This window comes from Aulonocara stuartgranti, assembly GCF_965226115.1.
Source record: "Aulonocara stuartgranti genome assembly, chromosome: 4".
NCBI lineage: Eukaryota > Metazoa > Chordata > Actinopteri > Cichliformes > Cichlidae > Aulonocara > Aulonocara stuartgranti.
Window position 1 is genome coordinate 11,009,137 of NC_138942.1, and position 26,275 is coordinate 11,035,411.

Below are 26,275 nucleotides of genomic sequence, written 5' to 3' on the forward strand. Positions count from 1 at the left end.
GAGATAACTGGGGATGTTTCATTTCTGTCCCATTCACCACACTGTCAGTCTGGATTTTAGATCTTGCAGGAGTTTGGTGTGTGAAGTATATTGTTCAACCAAGCAGCAGCTTACAGCTCTGAAAGATGAAGTAATCTTTCAAATGCCAAAAACTGCCACTTGAAAGGCTGGCTTCAAAACTGACAGGTTAAGGCCAATGCAAGCGGCTTTGCTTCTGCCATTTGAAAGTCACCAAACTAAAAGCCTCAACTGCGTCAACACTTTTAGGTGCTTCTTGAAATGGCTTGTTGGTTATTGTACTTAAGAGTCCATTCAGTGCTGTTTGTACCGATTAGTTGACATCTGCGTCTGTGCAATGCACTTTGGTAACCAAGCATGCTAGCATTACATGATGCCCTAGCACTCCACCATTACATTCAGATACTTCCCTTCTGTGCCAAAATAACAAGACTGCAACAGCCATGGAGTCCAGCCTTGAAAACCAAAGCCCAGAAACGAATGGCTGTCTTTGTGGTGGCTACACCTGTCTTATACATGCACTCTAAGGGTTTAGTTTATTTAAAACAAAATGCCAGCTTCATATTTATTGTGTTTCCAACTTGTCTCCACCTTTAAAAAACATTGTGGTGAGCCACGTTCACGGTCTCATTATCTTTTATAACACTCCTATCTTTTATAAATATTCCTCTCATTGTTTGTTGACTGGAAGTACTTTTAAATTAACTGAATAACTGTAGCTTACCTGTATTCGATCAGTGTAGTGGTCAAGCATCAGCACTCCAGAACTTGTCACTTTCTTAGTTTCCACCATAGTTTTGAGGTCTGCCAGCAAACTCATGTGTTTAGACATGTCTGTTGCCAAAACCTGAGAACAAAGTAGGTATGAGTAGATTAGAGGAAAAAGAGACAAATAAAAAGTAGAAAGGGTCACATGACGACAAGTGAGAAAGGTAGCTATAATTCATAATGAATATGTTGACACTCACCATGTCAATAACAAGCTTCCTAAGGCTCTGTCTTTGCCTCTTGGTAAGGTTCTGGAAGATGTCACAGTTGTCCTCATGAAGCAGCTTAAAACCCACAGCCAAGTGATGGTTCTCCAGCACAGACTCATCATTATACATCAGGGCTAACTCTGAGTCTGAGGAAGGCATCAAGCAACAATCGATATCAGTAAAAGAACAACAAAAACTCCTTTGAGAATTACTATTTTTTAAGGGTAAACTGTTGCATTTACAAAACAAAATGAGAAGTCACACTCTATATATGTATGTATGTATATAAGTGCGTGTTGTATACTACACTATATACATCATAAATACAATTTATATACACAAAACAATAAAGCATATATAAAAATCCCTGCTTAGTTTTTGCTATCTGAATTATCCCCATTCTTAAATCAGAGACTTTTACAAACACATTGTTATAGACATTATTGTACTGGTTTCTTTATAGCTACCCTCTCTTTGCTAGTAATTTGCTAGTGATGATTGCACATCACACATCAGGCATATTCAACCAATTCACCTTTTTTTTTATCACCATTGTTTATGTTGTTTCGTTTTTATTAAATTACCTGAGCGTGTTTGATGTTTCTCTAGTGCAAAGTAGTGACAGTAACACTGTGGGGGTTCCATGTGTCCTAAGCTACCCAGTTGGTACTCATGCCTAAACCCAATGTAATTCTGGAGTATTCCCATCTATGCACCTGTTTCCAGAACTTATTAAGGGATGCTGGAGCTTATGACAGCTGATTATGAGAGAAAAGTGAGGTCTGGCCTCTCTATTGTGGAGCTAATAAAAACAGACAGGCAACTTCAAATTCACCTCTTCCTGTTCCAAAGAGGAATTTCCCAACCTATCCACTTCTTTCTGACAGGGGACAGTCCTAACCAGTCCACCACCATGCTGCAGAACCCCAGGTTTTAGAGTATGTGAGTGAGTGAGAACATGTTGTACCCAGACTATCTCCTGCTGTGTGATACACTACCAGTCAAAAGTTTGGACACACCTTCTATTTTTTACTGCTTTCTACACTGTAGATACAAACCGAAGACATCAAATATATTACGCAAGATATACGGAATTTTGTAGCAAAGAAAAAAATGATAAATAACTTTTATATTATCTTATAGTTTAGATTCCTCAAAGTAGCCACCCTTTGCTTTGTTGACAGCGCTGCAAACCCTCATTCATTTAATTCATTTGTGGAATTTCTTGCCATCTTTATGCGGTTGGGACCATCAGTTGTGTTGGGCAGAAGTCTGGTTGGTACTCACTTGACAGCCCTATTTGACAACTTAGAATTCATATTATGTCAACAACCAATCAACTAAGGAAAGAGAAACGACAGTCCATTACTTTAAGAACTGAAGGTCAGTCACTCTGGAAAATTGCTAAAACTTTGAATGTGTCCCCAAAAATCATCAAGCACTACAAAGAAACTGGCACACATGAGGACCAGATTAGAGTCCAGATAAATGCCACACAGAGTTCTAGTAGCAGACACATCTCTACATCAACTGTTCAGAGGAGACTAGGCGAATTCAGGCCTTTATGGTCAAAAAGCTGCTAAGAAAACACTACTAAGGAAAAGCAACAAGCAGAAGATATTTGTTTGGGCCAAGAAACACAAGGAATGGACATTAGAACAGTGGAAATCTGTGCTTTGGTCTGATGGGTCCAAATTTGAGATCTTTGGTTCCACCCGCCGTGTCTTTGTGTGACGCAGAAAAGGTGAACGGATGGTCTCTACATGCATGGTTCCCATCGTGAAGCACTGAGGAGGAGGTGTGCTTTTCTGGTGACACTGTTGGGAGTTTTTTTTGTTTCCTTCAGTGAGAATCTACAATGTAAATAGTCACGTGTCCAAAGTTTTGACTGGTAATGTATGTGTGTACAAGTTTAATCTCATTTTGACTCACTGGTGTTTATGAGGAATTGGTTTGACACTCCTGGATGGTCCACATCATGGATGGCGGCAGCAAATAATGCAGCTAGTATCTCTAGATCAGTGAATACAGCCTGTAAGAGAGAAACAAAGAGGGGAACACATAGTTTGCAGTTTGGCTCTTAACTATTGTTTCGTTTTAGAAGCTGTGTGGACTTCTTGTCATTGGCAGTTAAATAGAGATACTTACATCTAAAGCTGGTGTGGACAGCAGTACATGAGTAGACTGAGTGACATCAGCAGCGTGGAGGCTGTTATGGTAGGCCACATTGGCATGGTAGTGGTCCTCCAGGGTCATCACATAGGTGACAAACGTATCCACAGGGATCCGAAAGGTCTTCAGTAGATCTCTTTCCTGCAACAGGCGGAGTCCACAAGAGTCATGATCACAGTCATTCTACATTCTATTAGTTGCTGCACATTCCATTAAGACCGGCCTCTCACCTGGAAGATGGCATACATTATGCAGCTGAGGGGTCGATTATTAGAGAACTCTGCCACACGAAAGATATTAAGGCCCCACTTGTTCAAGTCGTTCAGCTCCTGAGAGCAAAGAGAAACACACATGTCACCAAACTGTCAGTGCTGCCAGTTCTTTAGAAGTTCACAGTAGAAAAGTTTATTTTAACACAATCTACTACGGTCCAGTGTAGACATAATGTGATGATTGCTGTCAGTGTTTTGGAGTGAAATTCTCTTTACATGTTCTCACAGAAGACTACAGAATGCAAACAGGAATTTAGTATTAGAATTAGATAAATAAATACAATGTGCTGAGAAAGTAGGTTTCACTTCCGTTTACCCTGGCTAATGCATCCTCGTGTTCAGTCTTCACTCCGAAGCGAGGCAGGGCGGAGTTGGAAAGGCTGGAGCTGTGCGTGAGCTTCTTCACACCACTGATGTGACACATGGGCTTCTCCCTCTCCCTTATGGTGGGGGACGGGATCTCCACCTCGTTCTGCTTATCTGCAACAAGCAGAAGTCAGAGATCAGCTGCGGGTGAAGCTGCTATAAAAGTTGGCAACAAGTGGGCGGCAGGTTTTCTTTACCTAGAAAGGTAGTGGAGATGTATTCTGACACTTGGTTCCCTGAGCGACTCATCTCTGACAAATGGGACAGCTCCCTGTTCAACATCCTTTTAAACTGAGGGGAGGACAGACATTGACAGAAGTGAGTGACTTGAACAGTAGTTAGGACATAGAAGCATAAGACATGTGTTACTGACATATCCAACTATATATTAACACTGTAATTTAGATTCCATTTGCACTGATATATAACAACAAAACATTCCTGTGATTCAAATATGAAAAAATAAATTATCACCCTCATTTTGCGAGGGAATCAATTATGAATCATGCCTCCTCCTTTTCTCAGATGAGAACAGACTGTTCAATACCCCGACTCAGTGTGCTTGTACTCTGATTTCCAGAGATGTGCTGCAGTAATGTGACATGTTTCTTTTATGTATTCTTTCCCATACAACTACAGTGTCAGCTGTGAACTACAGACACAAATATGATTAAATGAGTACATTATCCATGCAGACAGACTGAACACTGTTCCTGAATCTTCTCGCTGCGTTTATGTAACGTTTTATTGTCATAGCTCCACACGATGATTTGGGAGACTTAACAGTTCCCTGTCAGACAAGTTATGTGAAAGCACAATGCAAATCGGACAGACCCCTCAGTCTGTGTCCCACTGACTGATCTTTCACACATAACAATCTCCATGGCAACCCGAGCAGTTGCCATGGCAACTGCCTCCTCACAGTCAGTCCTTCAGCTTGATGTGAGAGCGGTGGCTTCTTGGGTGACAATCTGAGGGAGTAGGCAGGTGTCTCTGACCTTTACCAAGGTCAACCCTCTCCTCCTCTGCCTCTGCTCCTCGCTACAGCTCTCTGTTACTTAAAACTGCTCCTCCCTCCCCCTAGAGGTAAACAGCATTCTCCATTACCTCCCTTGAGCTCCCAAATCCTTCTCTGTCACAAGCTCCTCTTTGTTTTCCTTCCGTTTTATTTTGTGCAACACCCCCCATCTCTCACTCTTATCCCCATAGTTATCTCCCATTTTCCCATCATTTCCTGGCCTGTCACCTCTTACATAATAAGCCAGGCAAATAGCTAATTGTAACAATAAATTGTAGGAGCAATCAGGCAGAATCAGCCATCAGCAGCCAGGAAGGCCAGTGAAGCCCAGTGGCACACTTAGGCAAGCAGGCTCAGCCCAAACCTCCTCTCTCCCGCTCTTTGGTTCTTTCCTTCCCTAATGCTGTAACGCTGAGTCATAGCTGCCAACCAACACTTCTACAGTGCCAGTCCGAGTGCCAGGACAAACAACACTCTTCCTCTGATACAGACTAATGAAGCAAACATGCAAACACTGTTCAGACATGACTGTGGGCTCACACACCTGCATATGTAAGGTATATATCAGGCATATATCTTGTCTAACCGTCATGAATAAAACACGTGGAAGTGCTCCAAAGTATAACCTGTACTTAGTGATACAGAGATATCAAGTAAATCCTATAATCCTTATTCTTTTTCTTTTTATTAAGTGTCGAGATATCCCATCACATACAAGTCTACAAATTTCATTTATTAATAAAAACCTGTGAAAATGTATAAATTTACATAGAGTCAGAGGGTTAAATAACCAAAAGGGGGATTAAGCATCTACACAGAACCAAGACAATAAGCTTCTCCTTCACTGACAGCATGCTTGCCTTCTTTTAGTCTGTATTGAGGCCAGCTTCGGGGTAGCAGGAGAGAGCCAGAGAGAGGGATGTGGGACGCAGGTGTGAAGGATAGAAATGGCCATTATGTGACACTGCATCGTACCTGCAGTAAAAACTGCTGGACTACTTCATAAAGTCCCAAGGCTATTTCTCAGATTATAAGCAGCTCGGTGTACTCTCACAGGACACGGATGTAGACAGGTTATAGGGGGATGAAGAATGAGACTGATATTATTGTCTTTTTGTTTACAGTTCTGCTGCAGTGTAGAAACACTGGGCAGAGTTAATAAATTCTGTTCCCCTATCACTGTTCCTGCTGAGTAGTTTCATGTAAATTATCTACAGGAATATACTGGCCAGCATTCTGACTTACTGTTTGAAATGAAGTCCCTGCCAGACCCAGAAAGTCTTCCAGCACCACATGGAGTCCACATAAAACAAATCTAATGTAGCACCTTTTAAGATTTTCCCTTATAAGCTCAATATATTCACAAGATGACGCAACAACTGGTGAATTTTTAAAAAAGACACATAATGAGGGCTAGCTAACAGATGAGTTGTTAATGCATGCATAACACTTGTAGAGTTCACAGCATCCATCCAAGATGGCCACCGCCAGGCCTTGTTTGTTTTCTGCAAGTTCCCCGAGCCCTACCTGGTCCCACCAACCGATGAGCCAGGGCTTGGAGCAGGTCTCACAGAAGAGGTCCACTAAGGGTGTCCTGCGCTCTGCTGCTGTCCCACCCCCCTCCAGAACTCCTCCAGCAGCTGCATCGAGGTCCAGCTCTGCCCCTGCCCTCCCCTGCAAGGGACTGTAGCTGGAGGAGCGGGACAGCCTGTAGCCCCCTGGTACAGGCGAGGGGCAGGGGGACGGCGCTGGGTCAATGGCCTCCACCACACCCATGTTGAGGGTGACTGGGGGTTTTGGTCGATGGCACCGGCAGGAGGTTCGGTAGTGGAGTGGGGTAGAGGTGCTGCGAGTCCCCCAGTGGCATGAGGGCGTCGTCAGGGTGTGTGGGGAGAGGCCACAGCCAGTCAAGCCGGGACACTCCAGAGTGACGGCTGCCCCAAGAAGGGGTCAAAGGAACAGGGGAAGGGGGTGAGGGCAGGGGCTGCTGGTGCAGATTGTCCTTGCCTACATGCAATACCCCAAAGCAGGCCACCCAGTCACTCCTGAGTCAGGCTCCAGCCTCAGTGTGGTCCGAAGATGAGGGCAAACCAGGAGCCCCCTGGATCCGGCTGCTGTGGAGACTACATCTCATCCCATTTGCTGAGCAGGCTGACCCAAATATATAGTCAGTGCTGGGTAAAGGTGGATGGGAGCCGAAAGAGTAAAGATGGAGGCAGGGGAGGCGGGAGACAGGGAGCGATGGACCGTCTGAAGGGCAAAGACAGCAGCGAATGGTGGAAATGAGTGGCAATGTAAGAGAAATGTAAAGAAAAAAAAAACAATGTCACGAGAGCTGGGCTGCTTCACAAACACTAATGAAAAAAAAAAAGGTGAGGGCAATGGAGAGATGATGACGGGAGGAGAGAAAGATGACTGAGGTTTCAAATAGTGGATGCAAAGGGAGCCTGGATAGCAGGAGGACCAGGGAAGGGAGAACGGGCAAACAACTGATGACAGCAAGAGAACAGCAAGACTGGAGAGAAAGCGAGGGGGACAGAATGGGATGCAGGCAGGCCTGTAGCAGACAGTCAGGTTGAAGAATCAAACCAGAGCTGTGGTCTGGAAAAACAGTCTCCCTCTCTGCGTCGGCTGCCCCTCCCCCACAGTACGGATCCAGAGGCCCGGCCCAATCCTACCGGTGCATCAGCCCGTCTGTGCCGTCTCACACCGATCCCAGTAACACACAGTCAGAGCAGAGGCAGTCCGGCTGCCTCCTGATACCTCCGCAGCACAGTCCTCTGCTCCCAGTCAATCCGTGCAGCAGCTGGCCAAAATGCCAGAGGTCTAATCCCGCTGCTTTAGGCTGCCGCTTCTCCTCAAATGCTCTGCCTCTTGCGCCATTTCCCTGGATGCTGTAGACAGCTCTCGCAAGCTAATCAGGCAGTGTGGCTGCAGGCGCGTGCATGTGTGTGAGTGTCTGCGCTCGCCTCTATTCAGATGCCGACAGCGCATGTGCAACAAGACAGCATGTACGTCTGTCGGAAATATGTGTGTGAGTGAGGGTGTGAATGTGAGTGAGAGACTGTGTGGGAATATTCATGTGTGCACCTCCATGTTGGCAGCGTGGAGGATGTCTTATTTGCACCTTCTAAGACGCCGCGACATATTCACAGAGACTACGTTTTCACCAAGAGTCTTCCTCTCTCTCTCTGTGCATTGTATGTGCACTGACACATAAACTATGTCCCTTCATTCATCACTGTGTTCTTTTTTCCCTCGCTCTTTTCATCACAAGCCTGATTACAAGCACAAAGAACGCTGCTAATTATTAACACAGAGGTGAAGCATGGGAAGAATTTCTGGAATAAAATCAACAAGGCACAGGATGCTGTCTCTTTAAGACAGAGCACTATTAAAGGAGCATTGCCTGTGCTTCATTGGTTGTTGCCTAAGCCACATGGCTTGTGGTCAGAGTGGGAAGCCAATGACAAAAAAGGGAAGGGCAGACCCTGCTGCTGTTCGGTAGCAACCAAGGTTACAGCAGAGACATCAGCATCAGGACCTATCCACCCCCCACCCCCCCCCCCACCCCCTTCCCTTGTCCTTCCCACCCACAAACCGTCACATCCCACCCTTCTCTACCGCTCTCTCTCTCTTCCTGTGCCCGCACAAACAAAAGTGCATGCATCTGTAAGAATTCTGCCCATGTGCACACATATGAATTATAAACATACTAATGCAAAAATGCACCAAAATTCAATACTGCTTACAACCACACCAACCACTAGAGTTGTTTCCCCCCCCAGCTTTTCAGTATACCAACCAAAAAGGAAAGCACTAGCTGAACACAGGACTCCACATCAGTTATTTATGAATACCACAGGACTGCAAATAAACCCAGAATTACTGCAAATGATCACTTTTTTAAGTGGCACATGAATACTCCAGCTGATGAGTCATGTGCTGAGCAATACTGTGTGAATATGTGTGAAGGTCACATGTGACAGGCACTGGAGGAGGCTGGAAAAGCCTTGTGGATCAGTTTATATGTTGCTCATTATCTCAGCAGGGCGCTTACGCCGAGATAGGCGAACAGTGAAGGTGAAGCTGAACATATTTGTGTGCGAACAGGTGCCCACCTTATTGGACGCCATCTCGCTGACTGAGCGGTGGGTCTGAATGGTTTCCAGCTGGTCCAGACACCAGTCCAGCTCCTCCAGAGTTTCCCGAGCCATCTGCTGGTATGTCTCTTCTGGCAGGGGCACACACCACACATAGTCAAAGTATAAATGGGCAGGAAGTGTGAAAAGAGCATGTGTGCATGGAGATCTGGGTCACATTCTAGTGATCGCACTTTCTGTCTTCCACCTTGGCTCAAAGATGACATGCACTGCACAGTACTGAATCATAATTAACCTAAAAAGCTGAGATTAGTGAAAAATAGTCTAGTGAAGCAACATCACTGTGCTGATAATGTCATGTATCATTCTGACATTTTAAATCAGGATTAAGCTTTTTAATACAAAAAGAGAAAATACCAGTTTTATTAATAAAATAAAAACTGCAAAAATAGTATTTGTTGAACACTTATTTTTCATATCTATTTCACAACCCACGGCAATGGCGGTCTTGCAACCTCCTGGCTCCACATTTTTTCAAAGAATCCTATAAAAACTAAAAGTTTCAGTTTAAATGAAGCTATTCTTACATGCACTTTGTACATCTGCATGCAAGAAGTGATTAAATTCAACATTTTATTAACCCATATAGCCATAATAGCTTAAGCCTTATAATTAAGATCCACCCAATTTCCTAAAGTCTGCGCAGTGCAGTTGATTAAACATTTCCTCAGTAATAGCCACATAATATTATGTGATGTTCTGCGGTCATTAGGGGAGAGTGGGAGCCTTGGCGTGTCCTTAAAGGAAACTCGCTGGACAGAGTTTTAATTAGCTAACAACATACCAGAGAGTGTAGCTTGGGGAACAGTGGGTTGGCTTGTTACTGGTGACCTCCTGTGGACAAAGACAGCATTACATCAGTCTGAGAACTGCCCTCTGCTGCCCCCTGCTGGGGTTCAACACTCATGCAACATGGCAATATATGGTTTTTAAAAAAGGGCTCAGACAGGAGATATAAGAATTTGTATTGATGTTTTTTCGTCTATATGCCCACAAACACTAGACAAGCGGAGGAGTGAATATTAACATTTCATCTGGTACTCAATAACACGGCAAGGTGCTTGTTTTAATAGTGCACACAAAGTCTCTTGTTTCACTTCAAAAATGAAAGAGTCTAAAAATGACTAAAGACAAAGCCTGAGTTCGGCTTTCTTCTCAAAAGGCTTTTGTGGTTTTTGTAATCGTACGGCAAGGGTACACCGCCGTGTAATTATAGATGCTGATAATTCAGTGGCGCATTGCTTTATATATCATATTGACGTGGAACTCAAAGCCTGCCAGCTCGAGCTCCTTCTGTCTACTGCATTACAAGGGAGAATAATTTTAGTGTTATTGACCGTCTCCATCGTCTGGGCACAGAGTCAGGGACATACACCTGAGGCACTGAGCTCTCTGCACTCAGTCTTCAGCTAAAGCTTGCTGGAAATATGCCAAATAATGCACATCACATATTCCTTGAGCATTGTCTGGTCATCATAAACTGGTTAATCATGATGACTAAAGTGTTTCCCCATGGGATCAAGGAAACCGAGACATTTGTGTACACACTCTGCAAACGAAGCAGGCAGTCGTGACAAGTTAAGTGGGGGGGGGAAGGGGTGTTTGACAGCATGATACTGACTTGTTAGTGGGTGTTGTGACATTGGCGAGGATGGTGAAGTTGCTTCTTACAGTTCGTAGGCTGGCCAACACCTGGGGGATGGATGGACAGCGTGGGAGGGAAAGGAGGAGGAGGGAGGAGGAAAGAGGAAGGGAGGAAGCAGGGAGGTGTGGGAGGGGGGGAGGACAAGTTCACTGCACTAATTAGCTGCCTTTTTTAGCCATTTACAGCAATTAAACATGTCAGATGAGGTGCACAGGGAATACGTACCTGAGCGAAAGGGGTGACGATCATGTCTTCTGTATGCCTGCAGGACCAAAGGTGAAAACAAAAAGCAGAGAATGAGAAGAATATGAGTGGTTGTGGCTGCTGCGGTGCTCTGTGTTTGTGTTTATATGAGAGGCTGTATCTGTGAGCTGGATGTTTACAAAGACCTGTGTGGATCTAAACAGGAAAAAAAATCCCTGAAACACATGAAAGGTTTGAGGTTTTTTAAGCTTACTGAAAAACAGACCAGGAAACAGAGCACAACAGTCAATATTATGAGGATTCATCATGATTTCATTAGCATAATGGATGCATAATTACAATCCCATTCCCAATGCTGTGTTGATTGGGATAATGTGTAGTTACTGTGATGTGCGTGAGTGGACACTGTGGGTTTAAAAAAAACATGTTTCCATCCTGTCCTCAACATGATGGATCCAAACGATGGCTCCGTGCTTACCCCTCACTGTTGATGGAGGAGTTGCGTGACATGGTTTTGGGGGACGTGTCGTAGTCTGAGTCTGAGCGGTACAGGAAGGATTCCCTGCGCTGGCTCTGGGGAAAAGAGGGGTGGAGCACCAACCCAGGACTCGCCTGCGAATCCATGGGACTGCGGCCTGGCGAGGGACCATTTTCTGAATCAAAGCTGCAGAGTGAGAGAGAAAAGAGAGAGTACAAGGGTTTTAGATGAGTTCCATTTTTGCAGGTTTCTGTTGCCGCCTTTCTTATTTCACAGTGTGGATAAACATTATCGAGATAACCCTGAATGCCCAGACACGAGTGATGATGCAGCTCAGCCTCTTGCAGTGTTTCTCTCCTTTTTTTTGGAGTGAAAGTTGAAGAAAGCGATGTGACACTTTGCGGCATGAATGCATGCAGCTGTAACTCTGTGGTTCAGCTGGATTGGCAGGCTGCCACAGGGTTTCTCCAAGAATTACACTTTACTGACATGTCACTTCTCAGAGAGCATTGTGTTTAAGTGAGGAAAACGAGCCACATCAACCGCACATTCTCTCTGGGCCAAAGCTTTCTCTCTATCTGGAGGCATGACTGATTGAGAATGTTGATTTTGCTACAGATCTGACGTTAAAACAAACTACTGGTCGATTAAGGACACTCAAACTGAAGTCCCCCTGTGGCCTTTAGACATGTAGCAATGCTGGGAAGAAGTTTTTCTGTGACTTTTTCTGCCCCCCTTTTCTTGATTGTTGTGCAACACACATAAGGATGCACATGAGAAAATGCGGGTGAGGCAATACTCTATCCTAACAATGGAATGACCTATATCCACTGATCTGATAATATGTTGCAATAAGTAGAAATGTTCCAACAAAGGCAGGAAAGAAGAAGAAGAAGAAGAGTGAAAGCCAGGAAAAAAATCCTAAATACTTTTTAACCCTCTGATGCATAGTGGTCACTGGAGTGGACAGCTACTAAAACGTACATATCTCTTTAATGCATTGGTTTCTATGGTGGAACTGCATATTAGCCTCTAGAGTGCTCTCTGCTGCCATGCTCCATTGAGGTCAATTCAGTGTTCAGTTAGTGCAACTGCAAGTAAATTTCCTCTTAATCAAAGATGGCAGACAAACTGTCACCCCTGCCGACCACTGCTGGCATATCTTGTCAACCCTTCTATGCTAAAAGAGCCCAACAGGTAAAAAAAATATGATGATATGCAGTAACATCTAGGGAAGGATATTATCTGTTTGGAATAAGAAATTGTTATGTCTAATATGTAGAAAACTACGATTAACCATGTGTCCACTGTAGTGGACATCATGCATTACCCACTATATATTTTTTTAACATAAGTCATAAATTGTCTCACTGTTTTTTGGGACTGTTTTGGTTATAAGTAAGCATATAATTGTTACATTTATAAGCTACTCATTTAAAAAATATATTTTTGTGCAGATCAGCTGTAGTTTGAATTACTATAATAATTATTTTATCATATTTTGTAGACTTCAAATGCAGCAAAGAATAAGGCAGCGTACAGAATAGTCCAGGAAATTCCATCCAGCTCCAGTGATGATGATTTCATTGATGAGTGCAGTGATGATGAGTTCAGTGATAAGTCCAGTGATGATGAGCGTGGCTGCCAGAGCAGAACAGAGACATAGGAACTACGGATGATGAAGACACAGACAGTCAGGATGCAGAAAGTGAGAACGATGAGGGGCAGGATGAAGAGGAAGGTCAGTATGATCAGGGAGCTGTAGGAGATGGGTACATGGCACCTGACCATACTCAAGCCCGCAAAAATATTTGGAAAGTCCAAGACAATGACTTTGATGGAAACTTGCCTCCTTTTCTAGGAGAGTGGAAATTGAATGTGGAGGGGAAGGATCCCATAGATTTCTTCAGACATCTGTTTCCAGCAGATCTAATTGATAATATAACATACAACACCAACTTGTATGGGAAAGAACTGTCAGTAACAGGAGAAGAGATTCACCCTCCAGCAATGCAAAAGAGGAAGATCCAGTGGGACCCCACAACCCGTGTTGCGGAGAGCAGTCACCAAAGTAGCCTGTGAGGTCAGGTTTGCCACAGGATATCACTGGCCCCAACTGACCGAGGTGAAAAATGCAAACAGGTGCCATGATGTTGCATGCACACGGAAGACCAAATACATCTGCATGCAATGCTGTGTGCCATTGTGCCCTGGATGCTTTGCAAACTTTCGCACAGCCTAGGTGTGATGAACATAGAAGTGTTTGGAGATGCAGAGACTAAGATGTCAGTTTGTGTTTTCTTCCAGCATGCTACTAAGGGCTTGGTAATACTGTCCTGCATCGTTATAGAACTGTGTAGACTCAAAAATGTTTCTCTTGTTGGAGATAGTTTGCCATATTCAGGTGTAGGATTCACAGCTAGGACTGTTGATTGGTTTTGTTATTTACGTCTAAACATTGGGGCCTTATGAGTTGAAAGTTCCAAAAAAATTGCTGAGATGTTTTTCAAAGGATACAAGCAAACAAGTGTTTGTTTATTTACAATAGAACACAAGGTAATTAATTTTTGCAGTAAATTCACAGTATTTCATGCTAAGTGCTCAGACGCATGTAGTCCACTGGAGTGGACAAGTTTATAACTTTATAAAAAAACATATTTTTGGAAAAAAAAGAGTTGAACATTTTTTTTCATGTCCTGAGAAGAATAAAAGCACTTAAGAAAAAAATCATGACCAAGGCTTTCATAATTCATGCATCAGAGGGTTAAATGGGTTTGGAAAAAAAAAAATAGACACATGTGCCGCAACTTCACCTATGGTTTTGTGAAGCCCAATTTTGATGCCTCTGTGTTAGCGTTTTGCCGCTATGTTGGAATTTTTACAACCTGAAGTGCCCATACTCTATGTGGACAAAAGGGGTGGATTGCTAACTTTTTAGCTAATGCTAACAAGCTCCACTCTGACACTGCACCGGTGCACAGCTCAGACACTGCTGCTAATTAGAGCTAACACATAAAATATTGGATTTTGCTGACTAAAAGCACGAGCACAGATATCTTGGATGGTCTGTTGCTCAGTCAACCGCAGAGCAAGCCATAATGTATGACAGATAATTCCATTAAAAACGCTCCAAAAGGTACCAAAACACAAACCTGTTGAAGAGGGCTGGTTCGAATTAGCAGAGGAAAAGTGTGCTGCCAGATACCTCCTGCTGTGTTTCCATCAGCTTGTCAAGTTTAGTGATTAATATATATGAAAAAATCCTCCCCAGCATTCAAATAAAACGCATCAGGTGTGATGTACATAGCACCAATAATAATTGTCCTCAAGCTTTTAAGACACAGCATATCAATACAAATATAGACTCAAACACTACACCAAATAGCAAAAACAATGGCAACTGCAAACTTGTAAGAGCAAGAGCTAAGAATTACAGGAGACCCATTTCATCAAAAAAAAAAAAAAAAAGTTATTTTGTTTAAGCCATAGTTTTATCTTGTGCATTAAAATTTTCAAAGCACTCAATGTCTTTATTTCCAGAATATTCCAAATTTGAGGACCTTTAACTGTGAAAGACGACTGACCAAATGTTGTTTTACATTTCTATGCTGCTGAATTTTAAATCATACATTAACTAAATCGGGGGCGAGACCAATTACGCTTTCAAAAGTCAACCTTTAAAAGGAAAATATTATTAATAAAATTCTCTCTCAAGCTCAGCATTGCTTTCCTGAATTTTACAATGATGCTATTGCATTAGGCCTCTATGGTTGAGATCTTTAAAGCCTGTTTGTGTATTGACATTATAAGTTTTATTTATAGGTTGGTACTTGCTACAGAGAGCAAACCCATTTCATGCCAGGCAGTAAAGATGTTTGATATTTCAATACGGGACTCTGTGGGGATTTTCTCGCTCTAGGAGGCAGCTTTGAGGTGCCCATTGGATAAACTACAGCTTTCGCCATCTTTTGCCAAAGTACCAAATAAATTGATGATAACTTTGTTATTGCCTTTTACAGCTCTGCAAATCAACAATTAATTCCCTTCTCCTCAAAATTCAGAGCGTAACCCAGATGAGCTTAACCCAAGGGGGCACAACAACATACTGCTCAGATTACACTCCCCTCTTTTTCCCCCAAACCACCTTCAGTCACAAACCTTTAGTCTCCAGCAAACGTCAGCAAAATTCCTCTGGCATTTTTTTTTTCTTTTTGAGATGAAAGCAAGATTAGATCTTGCAACACAGAACCAAAGTCAGTATTGATTCAACAGGGTTTCAGAGTTTGGCATTATGTAACAAGAAAAAGATGGACAGGCAGCAGTGCAGACAGACACCAATTTATCTGACAGCATGTGCGAAAGGTATACTGCTGGATTTATTATGTTTGTTACACACCTAAACAGCCACAGGATTCCTCATATATATTTACCTGCGTTTAAATGTTGGGATGACAAGGACAGATATGTAGGCGCATTGCACTGCAGCAACAGCAGCAGACGCAGCATCTATTTTTGATATAGGATCACTTTTATCTCCTCAGCACCTCTCCACGTCTCCTAAACTTCCCAAACTTTTGTTGTCAACACAGTTGTGAACGCCCTTCAGTTCAATTTCTAAAATTAAGCATGAAGTGTGATATTTTTGGAATTTACTTATAAATTGGCCAATTAGGAGGCACTCCTTGCCCCAGAAGGCTTTGAGGATATGGCAGCAGATCAAATTATCATTAAACATGTTTCCTCAGTAATGAAGAAGACATAAGAAATGTCTGCCATGGGGACTCTCTGCAAGCTGCATGTGCTGTTTTTTTTTTTCCTGCAGACTTTCAGAGTAATTATGAGACTTCAGCATTCTGAATTCAGCACTTCTCCAAATCTAATCCATCTGACTAATGGTTTAACAGTGTGTGCATGGAATAATTTGCTCTGAAATCCACTTTAGTGAGCTGCATTACAGTCATATTGGACAAACGTTGAAATGGTCACGCCGCACCTGAACTAAGGCATAACTGTTACACATAACTTCTGCATATTTTTCTCTTTTTCTTTCTTTCTTTTTATTTTTAATGAACAAAGATTGCTTAGTCACGACCAGGACATTAAAAGATCAGTGTCTTGGTGCACAACTGTACCTGTAAACACAGTGAGATGAGCGTCTGCGCTCCTGAATACTGCGGTTTAGTTTCAAGCGCCGAAACAGAGCAGAGCCTCCTCCGTGTCCCCGAGACTGATCCCCTGGCGACACGGGTGAGGTGAGCGGGGGCACCGGAGGTGGACCCTCACTACTCTCCCACAATGTCAGCTGTCGTGTCAGCTTCTTCTGACTCATTGCTGGCCCTGCTGGAGCTGACAGGCGAAGGAAAACTCCCCCAGCCTCCACTTACAACTGGCTGTCTTGCTCTCTGTGGCCGTCTCCCTCCCACGCAGTCCCCCTCATCCACTTTTCAGTGAGTACTCAGGCAGAAAAAAACAAAGCACCTGACGTATGTGCTGCAAACTGTCCTCAATCCAGAGCGAGGTCTAATAACAAGGCCTGATCCTCCCTTTAGTCCTGCTCTTGCACACGTCTCACACTGGAGGAGTCAAATTTCATCAACATGCGTATCCTGTGATGTGATCCTCATGCCCTGGATACCTTAAATCCAGTTCCCCCTTCTTGCATCCTCAGTTTGTTCCCTGGATTAATTTGGGTCTTTTTAATCCTTGCTTGAGCGGGTTTGTGTGTTCCTCACCCCTGACAGCCTCACAGAGAGCTCTTCTGATGTTTCACCACATCAACTCTGATTCCCATACAGGCTGACCCAAACCGGACCTCCGTCCCCTCCTGGTCTCCACGTTGCTGTTGCTCTCACGTTCACAACTCTTAAGACATCCCTGCCGCTAATGCACCAACTGCTAATTTCCTAATTAGCCAGCCTTTTGCCCTCTCGTCTAAGTTTTTCTCCCCCCTCCCACCTCCCTGATGAAAGCATGTGCTCTCACTATCCTTATCTCTCTGCTCACACTTCCTCTGCAGCAACAGGAAGGCTGATCAGTACGAGTAACAGACCACAGGCGAGAGAATAGAGAAACACGCAGAGCCTGTGTAATGAGGATTTGAAGAGGAGATACAAACAGCCCAAAAAAGAGAGGAGGAGAAAAGAGAGAGAGAGGGGGGAGAAAAAATCAGGGGAAAATGGGTTGACTCATACCCCTGTGTAAATGTTTACACGATCTACTAAAAGAGCGTGCAAGGTTTGCGCCCAAAACATTTTGTATTTTGACATCAACAACCTTCACCAGCAGCACTTTCTGTGGCCTTTAGATGGGAACAGACACGGTTCTAGCATAATATTCTCTATGAGCAACAATTAGACCATGAAATAGCTTTCAGACAAGGTGCATAGGTCAACCACATCTAATTCAGTGATGGCATTGTAGATAGTAATAGTAGACAGCCCCAAGCTGAATTTTTGTGTGTGAAGAGTGCTGCTCTTTTTTTGTGGTTGTTGGGGTTTTTTTTAACACGCCACTAAAAATGATGAAACAAGTCTCTGTAGTGTTTATTAAAACTAAGTTGGAGCCACTGAAGCACTGCAGGTGTCAGGTTAGCTGTCAGCACTGTTCCTGAGGTGTTATTTGTTACTTTCATACCAGGAGGCATTGATTAATAGCATTGTGACTAACTGATTAACCCTGAAATTACCAAAATGGCATTTGGCAACAACACTGCTGGAAATTTAGCAATTTCCTTTGAATAGAGAAAGAGTGTGTGCAATTTATTTAGATACTGTACCAAAATGTCTTGGTAATAACCACAGTGTTTATTGTTTTACACTGACCAGCGCTGTGTAATACTCCATGATGGCATAGTTACTGAAGTTACAAAAATCAAACTGTATAAATAACTTGTAGCCGTGTGAAAAAAGTGCACCCCAGGAATAACATGAAGTAATCATTTTCTGTATGACTTTATGAGTCACTCACGTCGTTGTGGAAGAATTTTTTTGCAACTCATCTTTCGCAATGTTGGGCCATATCATTGAGGTTTGTGCGCATTAGTTGGTGCAGAGCTCTCTTAAGGTCTCTCCACAGCTTTCTTAGCATGGTTAATGTCTGGACGTTGACTTGACTATTTCATCACCTTAACTTTTTTATTTTTTTCATTTTTGTTGCCGATTTGCTGCCGTGCACGAGCTCACTGTCCCGCTGCACGATCTAGTTTCCATTAAACATTAGCTGGACAGATGGCCTCACATGGAATTCCAGAATGCTTTGGTGCACAAAGGAGTTTATGGTCGATTTGATGCAAGGTGCCGAGGTCGTGTGGCTGCAAAACAAACTCAGATCATCACCCCTCCACCACTGTGCTGACAGTTGGTACGTGGTGGTTATGCTGACGTACTGTGTTTGGCTTTCTCCAAACATGGTGCTGTGCATCACTTTGGTCTACTCTGTCCAAATGACGTTGCTCCAGAAGGGTTTGGGTTTGTCGAGATGCAGCTTTGCAAATTTAAGTTGCGTTCTTCTGTTCTTTTTTTACAGAAAACAGGATTTCTCCTGGATCCTCCCAATGAGTCATACTTGTTTCTGTCTTTTTCAAAGTGAACTGTCATTAACTTTAACGTTTAGGATGCTGCTGAAATTTGACTGTAGAGTCGTAGTTGTAGGTCTCGGGTGTTTTTGCATCTTCTCTGTGTCGTCTAACCTTGGAGGGAATTTTGTGTGAACTCCACTCCTGGAAGATTAACAACTGCCATGAATGTTTCCCACCAGTGACTTTATATTTTTTTTGGAATTAGTTTATTATATCAACTATCATAAAACAAGAAAAATATTTTAAAAGTCTGTCAAAAACTTAAGGTAACTTTCAGGAAGTTACCAAATTAACTTTTTTATACCCAAATTTGAGGCGGCACACTGTATTCACTGAGAAATTAATGAAGCATAACATTTAACCACTAAAATTAAGTTAAAAATGACAATTAATTTCTGTTCAGGAATGCAATTAATTAACTGTAATTTAGCATCTTAATTAAAAAAAATAGATTTTTTCTGCTTTTTTGCAAATTTGAAATGTCATGGATGACAACAATAATTATATTTAAGCATTAAAAATGACAATTTTAACTGGAAAAAGCTTGAACATCCTGGTGAATTAACCATTGTAGAAACAATTACTGATAAGGTAATTTAAGGCAGCTGTGATAAAACATTGCATTTTGTGGCGGTATATATATATATATTTGGGAACAGTTCACATATTCGTGCGACAGAAACGCTTGTTAATTTTTTATGTCTGTGCTGCAGGTTGTTCTGCTTCTGCAGTATAAAGAATCATTAATACAGTTGATGTTTTAGAGGCTCTCATACTGCTGATTGTTTACTAAATACAATTCTTAATTTCTGCTTGTCTAAGTGGAAAATGTAATCCAAACACTTCCTGTTTTTGGTTGTAGGACTAACCTTTTGTCCCTGTTTGGGATACAAATATTTCAAATTGTAGAAGTCTGTGTGCATGCTGATACAAACCTACATTTGTGTGTGTTTGTGGGTGTGTGTGTTTGATTTTGTGTGTGTCAGCAGTGAGAAGACAAAAAGAAGAAAGCTATTCAAACTCTGTGTCACAATTTTAATATACACTGCGCACATACCGAATGAGAGCATAAATGAGATGACTTGTGAATGGTATCTGTTTTTCCTTCAGCCTTTTTCTGCAACAGCAGCTTCGGGAAAAAAACAAAAAGAGCCCAAGCAAAACCTGCTGCATGAATTCAGTGTTCCACCTTTCAGCAGGCGGCTTAAAGCCTGAGCACGGCGAAAAACACGCCGAAGATAAGATGCCTCGTCGAGCCGTTTCCTTCTCGCCTCTTGCCTTCTGCGTTCATTGGTTTACTTTTTCCTCTGAATCTATCTTTTCCCTCACTTCTCTTCCTGGTGGAGAGAGCAACTACCGTTTGTTTGTGATGCACTCGGCATGGATGGTGGAGCTCATCTTGGAAAGTCACTTATGAAAAGGCCTTGCATACATCCTGTTTGAACAGTGCCTTTCACAGCCAGACTTTGGGAAAATGTCAAGAATTCAAATTCACTTGACAGTTACTGTTGTAATCTCTGGAGAGCTGATGAAGAGACAATTATTCTATCTCCTTTTAAATACCAAGTCCCAGCTCGATAATAGCTGGTGAAACCTCTCAAAGTGACTCATGCACACCCGTGGTTGTTACACACACGCGCGTGAGCACATACTGGCAAAAACACACCCCGATGATATGCTTAAGCGCACACACAGAAGAGCGTTAATGCTGAAACTCTTTTGTTTTCAATCACCACTATAAAAAGGCGAACTAGTTGCACGCACATACACACACGGACACGCACACATATGGGTGATTATAAGCCGGGCTGTGGGCAGCTCTCTTGGTTTCATTATGTGAAAGCTGAGTCCCTGGAGTGTATTGCTGCAGACAATGACATGATGATCAGAGGTTTCAGGGGGAAGGGGGGATTTGTGCCAACAGAGTCCCTTCTAATGCCGATAGCAAACCATCTCTGTCGTGATTAAAGCTGCTGTCTCTCATATAGCTACCTGAATGCTTCCCTCTGTGAATGACTGGGGCTCTGTGACGCACGCCTATGGTTATAGATATGTGTTAACAATGCGGTTTGATTTGCATGACTGAGAGATGTAGTCAGTCAGTGACTTGGAAAATAAAGCTAATTTCCTGCATGCTCACTAACCCTATAACATCAAGCTGCATTGTATTTACACTGAGAAGTCTTATGCACAGGTATTAATGCATCTCTATTTGCTTATTAAATTACAGCTGTGCCTTTTCTTACAAAGAGTCCATGTGTGCAGAGAGAACCACGAAAATTGGACTGTGCTGCAGCAGCACTTCATTTAGTCTCTTCACTGCATACATTTCTGCAACAAAAGGGGAAGCCTGGTTTCATGTCATTACTACAGCAGGCTTCAAAGGGCTATGGAGCCCTAAGTCAATACAGCGATTAGTTTAATTAAACCTATAAGTCCATATGAGAGCGTAGAGGAGATTTACATACACTCCCTCCATTGAACGTCGCTTGCTATCGATTATTCATTAACAGTCATCACGAGGAAGCCCCTGGCAGGGGCAGCCTGCTGCCATATCAGCGTTTTCCCAACAGCCTGGTTGGTGTCAGCTCTGCTTTCTCCCCATCACACTGTGCACTGCAGTTAATCAGACCTCTCTGAAGGGATGAAGCAACACTCATCCATTTAAACGACTGTAAAAAAGAAACGATATACTCCAAACCCCGCCCCAACAATCCTTTTTCTTAATTTTCTTCAGCTCAGCGAGTTAATGATTAACCTGTGTGAGTCCGTCAGCCTTTCTCTCTTCAGTCTGTACTCTCAGCCTTAGTGGAGAATGACAGTTATTTCCTGCCCCCGCTTCCTCCTCTCCCAAGCAAGCACAGATGCTTATTTCCACGTGCAATTTCAGCCTCCCCTCCACAACATTCCCCCCTCCACGCACGCACCCACCCACCCATGAGCTGTGCCTCACCCAGGCATTTAGCACCTGGCTGATTGCTACCACTGTGGGGGCGGCAGTCAGGCCAGTTGAAGGGAAGAGGAGTGAGGACTTGCAAATTGGGAAAGGCTGCTACTTTTATAGGCTGACCATGTAATCACAGCTGTACTCTTATTGCTGCTGTTGAATCATCAGCGGATCTATCGAGCACATTAGGCCTTTTTATTACGAAGCAGTCTCAGGCTGGGGCAAAGCTTTTAGGGCAGCGTGCCCGTAACTGACACATCTCAAATGACATGTCCAGAGCAGGCTTGCCATCTCCGCTTGCCTCAGCTTGCCCTTTGTGTTCTCAGGCAAACACCAGATAAGAAGAGAGATAGAGGCACGCTCATGACTCCTTACATTTTAATGCCGACATTTACAGTACAATGCGCAAGAGGCAAGCGCTCTGAAGGGAAAGTGCTGGAGCCAAGCCACATGGACAACAAAAGGGCATTTGGTCACTGGAGCTTCACAGAGCTGGGGTGAGAGTAATGCAATGGCATAGATGGAAAAGGGAAAAAAAGGGCAGGACACAGTAATAATCAGTTAGACGGAGATGCGAGAAGACTGCTTATGGTGCAGTAACTGTCTGGTCAGGAGGCACCCTCTAAAATCCCCCGAATTTGCTGAAATCTGCTAATGTGTCATCACTAATTCAATAATTAAATCAAGTCTCCCGTTGTTACAATCATAACGATTTCAGAACTTATAATCAGATATTTAAGCGTCTTGATTCGTTGTGACCTGGCAGCTGAACGCTCATTAAACTCATCAAATTATGTTCGTTAAGAAACATTGCCACCTTATTAGCATACCAGCCAGCATCCATTCATGCTGATTTAAATCTTTCCAGAAATCTCATTCCTTATCCAGCTAAAAAAAAACAAAAAACAACCCATCTGCATTCAGAAGGCATTATTGAGTCTTTTCATCCATGCATCAGAGATGAGTCACAGAAATTTTCTACAATAAAAATCAAAACAGTGCTAACCCCTGACGAAAATTCAGATCCACTTCAGCCCCTACCCCCACGCTTTCACTTTTCAAGAGTTCCACATTTCACCAGTAATGCTGGACTCCACATTGTGAGAAAAACCACACTCATTACATGGCGCCCTATGACCAAAAGTAAACCAGATAAGTACATTTCAGCATGACTGAATGGTTGTTTGCTGCTACTTTTCAACAGCTTTGGTTTCTACTTGAAGCTCTTGTTAAAGGTTTTACGTCGGCTGCTGTCACGATCCTGTTGCTTAGGTTTTTTTTTTTCATTGAAGGTTTTTATTACATTACGGTAACTTGTCTGTCACCTTGCACGTTTGCCAGTCATGGTGAAAACGTATGAGCAAGCAAATAAGGGTCAAGTCATACAGGCCTATGCTGGTCAGCCTGGCAACCACTGGTCATGAGGGAAAAAGAAAAAAGATTAATATTTCCCGACTGGTTGCGAGTGGTTGCTGGAAGTTGGCAATGCTATAGCCCCATTTGAAGGCAAATAATCTCCATTTCCAGCTTGCGTGCATTCCAAAGTTACAGCTAGCATACACCTGGAAACGCTGTCAAACAGTCGGGTTTGACAGTGACTGATTGGATGAAGCTGTTAGAGGCAGATAAGTTATACCAGGCAGCCTATCAATCCTATAAAACCTGAGTAATTAGTAATTGTTCTTTCTTTTTACCACTAGTTCATTCATTGTAAGCTAAAATTGACCAAAAATACACACTTTAGCATGCACCATGTTAACTGCCATTTTGCATATCTAAACAAATATAATTTTGCTAGCATTAAAGTAGCAATAAAGCAGTAAATTGTCCAATTTAAGAGACTAGATTAGATAGTTATGCAGAGTGAAGGAGTTCTATATATTGATAACATAATGTTTAGAATTTTTTAAATATATCATACAAATATTTGACATATTATTAGTGGAAAACATAATAATTACCAATTCGAGAATCATTAATTAATCAGCGTGTTTGCAAGATAATAATAGATTAGATTAGACACTGGAGTATTTAAAGCTCTCTTGAGTTTAAATTCACAATAATTTAATATTATCAAACTTCTACTTCTTGTATAATACTCATATTTGATGACTGTTGCATTTCATCTTACCACACGCAGAGTGTTCTGTGCATGAGTTTTTACATCAAGTCTGAAATTTTGTGTGTCTTTTGTGTGTTCTCTGTTTGGGTTTTAGCGTCTGACCGTTTTTGGGTTTTTTTATGCCGACATTCTTGGCTTCGGACATAATGAAAGACAGAAAAAAACCACCTGTGGCCTTTTGATGGGAGATGTTTTGTAAGGGGAGGGAGATAGTTTAAGCTTACAGGTCAGAGTGACCCACTAATGGTGGTAAACAGAGGGCTGGAACGTTTCTATTTCTCTAAGCTGAACACATGCAGAGGATGAGATCATGAGTGGAATTTTACAGAGAAGGATGGGTTAGTAAACCACTTGCTGTAACAGCGAGAGGCCCCAAGAGCCCAAAAGAGATGTAATCTGAAGTTTCGTCTGCAGTAGTTTATGCATATATTAGCAACAGTCTGAGAGATTAGCTTAGTGAGTAAATTTGCATTCAGTTTTTCACACAGAGGCTAAAAGGCTTTGTCCTTTTAAGCAACAATAGCATTACCTAAAATTACCCTAAAGAAAGACAACTAAAGTTCAGTTTTTGATGCCCTAAACCAAGAAAAGGTTCCTCCATGAATTAAATGTTCTGCTAATATTAACCCTACCATACTGGTCACATCAGCTGTATATCTTCCAGAGGCATGTGATGCCTTTGCACAGCTCATATTTTCTAATTGTATTATGTATTTCTGTTCACATTTAAAATTATAGCTCAAATAGCTTTTGGACATAATTTAACAGTGCATAATTTAGCAGCTTTATTTAGACAGAATTAAGTTCAAGCTTAAGGGCTTTGGGAAGCAACATTAGCTAGTAGAAATGTATGGAAGCTGGAACACTGGAAGCCTTGCCGGGTATACTGACTTCTTTGAGACTAGGATTAATGCTTGGAGCGTCCACTGCGATGTGTGAAAATTCATTCTCAGCAGTGAGGAATGTTTTCACTGACAACCATCAGGCACACCATGCACATAATGCGTAATTTATGGTAATGCAGTTGTGTCCATTTGCGTATGTATTTCCCTACAAACAGCATACGGAGAGGTGTTTTCACCCTGTTGTCTAAAATCCCAGCCACACGTTGCTGGATGTGAATGCCACTGTGTGTCACTGGATTGCTGTTAGTGTTGCTAGAGGGGAGTGACAGCAGAGTTCATCAGGATTGGCAGAAGTGCAGATAAATCAAAGATCAAAAAATATGATATGAAAGCCACAGACAGCAGCTGCAGTTGAGTCTTTTTATTGTTTTTAAACAATTTCGCTTCAGCTCTTCGTACGTTGTAACTTTGCTCTTCTTCTTCGACTGGCTGACAGGCGAACAACAACAGAAGGAAGAGTAGCCCACAGACCGGTTTTACCACATACTTTGTACACCACCTCCATCAACAGCAGACACTCTCTGCAGGTAGACAGGTCTTTTATAGACTGCCAGAGGACTTGCAACGCACTACCACTGCTGAACTGTAATTTCAGCACAGGGCAGAACATGTTTGAGAAAAACCTCAAATGCAAATGCCTTCTCGGGGCTTGCTGTGCGCCAGGAACAGGACTCACTGAGAACAATGTAAAAATTAAAAAAACTGCTTTATTGCTGAAGACTCACAAAAAATGTAAGAAAACTTAAGCCAGGAACAAACCATCTCTGGAGAAGTATTACCAGGAGAAAACACGAGCAGAAACACACACAGCTAGAGGGGAGACAACGACAACGTGACAGAACAGAGGGAGACTGAAAAAAAAAAAAAGAACAGAGGGAGACTGAGGACATGAATACACACACAGGACAATGAGAGGATCGACAACAGGTGGGACACAGCTGGAACAAATCAGGGGTAACTAGACAAAGGAGATTAAATAGACTGCAACACACAGTGAATGAGAGACCATCAAAATAAGACAGGAAGTAATGAACACAGAGACCCAGACTATGAGACACAAACTTGACACAGAGACGAGAAGCTAGAAGGACGAGGTCCTCGAGTGATCCCACTCTGAGACACATTGCATCCAGAATTTTTAAATGGTGAGTTTAAGAAACTGTTCTGTGATCATTCTAGCTCAAACTGAGGAGTCTGTGGTAAGAATCTTTAGTGTTTTTGGATCAAAACACAAGGGGTTAAGCATCTTAATTGTACTATCAGCAATCTTTTTTTAGTGTTAATGACATTTTTTTATCCTAAAAAGCAGGCAGCAGGTTTCTAACCCTGTTCAAAATCCAGACCCCTTGTTAAAACTGGATGCCCAGGTCTTACAGGGCTGGGTTTGCTTCCTTAGTAACATGTCACTAGCA

The 26,275-nt window shown here is 42.6% G+C and overlaps 1 protein-coding gene across 4 annotated transcripts in view; it reads right to left on the bottom strand.

Moving 5' to 3' along the window:
* pde4a (phosphodiesterase 4A, cAMP-specific) overlaps nt 1–26,275 on the bottom strand; it is a 50,592-nt gene that overhangs the window by 5,746 nt on the left and 18,571 nt on the right. The window contains exons 1-13 of one of the 4 annotated variants that reach the window (XM_082531884.1): nt 16,446–17,315; nt 11,314–11,499; nt 10,857–10,893; nt 10,608–10,678; nt 9,771–9,820; nt 8,945–9,057; nt 4,003–4,096; nt 3,756–3,919; nt 3,398–3,496; nt 3,144–3,308; nt 2,928–3,027; nt 987–1,141; nt 743–865 (exon numbers count right to left, since the gene is read on the bottom strand). In XM_082531884.1, the coding sequence (XP_082388010.1) occupies nt 743–865; nt 987–1,141; nt 2,928–3,027; nt 3,144–3,308; nt 3,398–3,496; nt 3,756–3,919; nt 4,003–4,096; nt 8,945–9,057; nt 9,771–9,820; nt 10,608–10,678; nt 10,857–10,893; nt 11,314–11,499; nt 16,446–16,642 (1,554 nt within the window). In that variant the 5' untranslated portion in view covers nt 16,643–17,315. Of the gene's footprint in view, nt 1–742; nt 866–986; nt 1,142–2,927; nt 3,028–3,143; nt 3,309–3,397; nt 3,497–3,755; nt 3,920–4,002; nt 4,097–6,350; nt 7,882–8,944; nt 9,058–9,770; nt 9,821–10,607; nt 10,679–10,856; nt 10,894–11,313; nt 11,500–14,465; nt 14,720–16,445; nt 17,316–26,275 lie in introns of those variants that run through there. The other 3 variants (XM_082531885.1, XM_082531883.1, XM_082531886.1) reach the window with 3 other exon arrangements.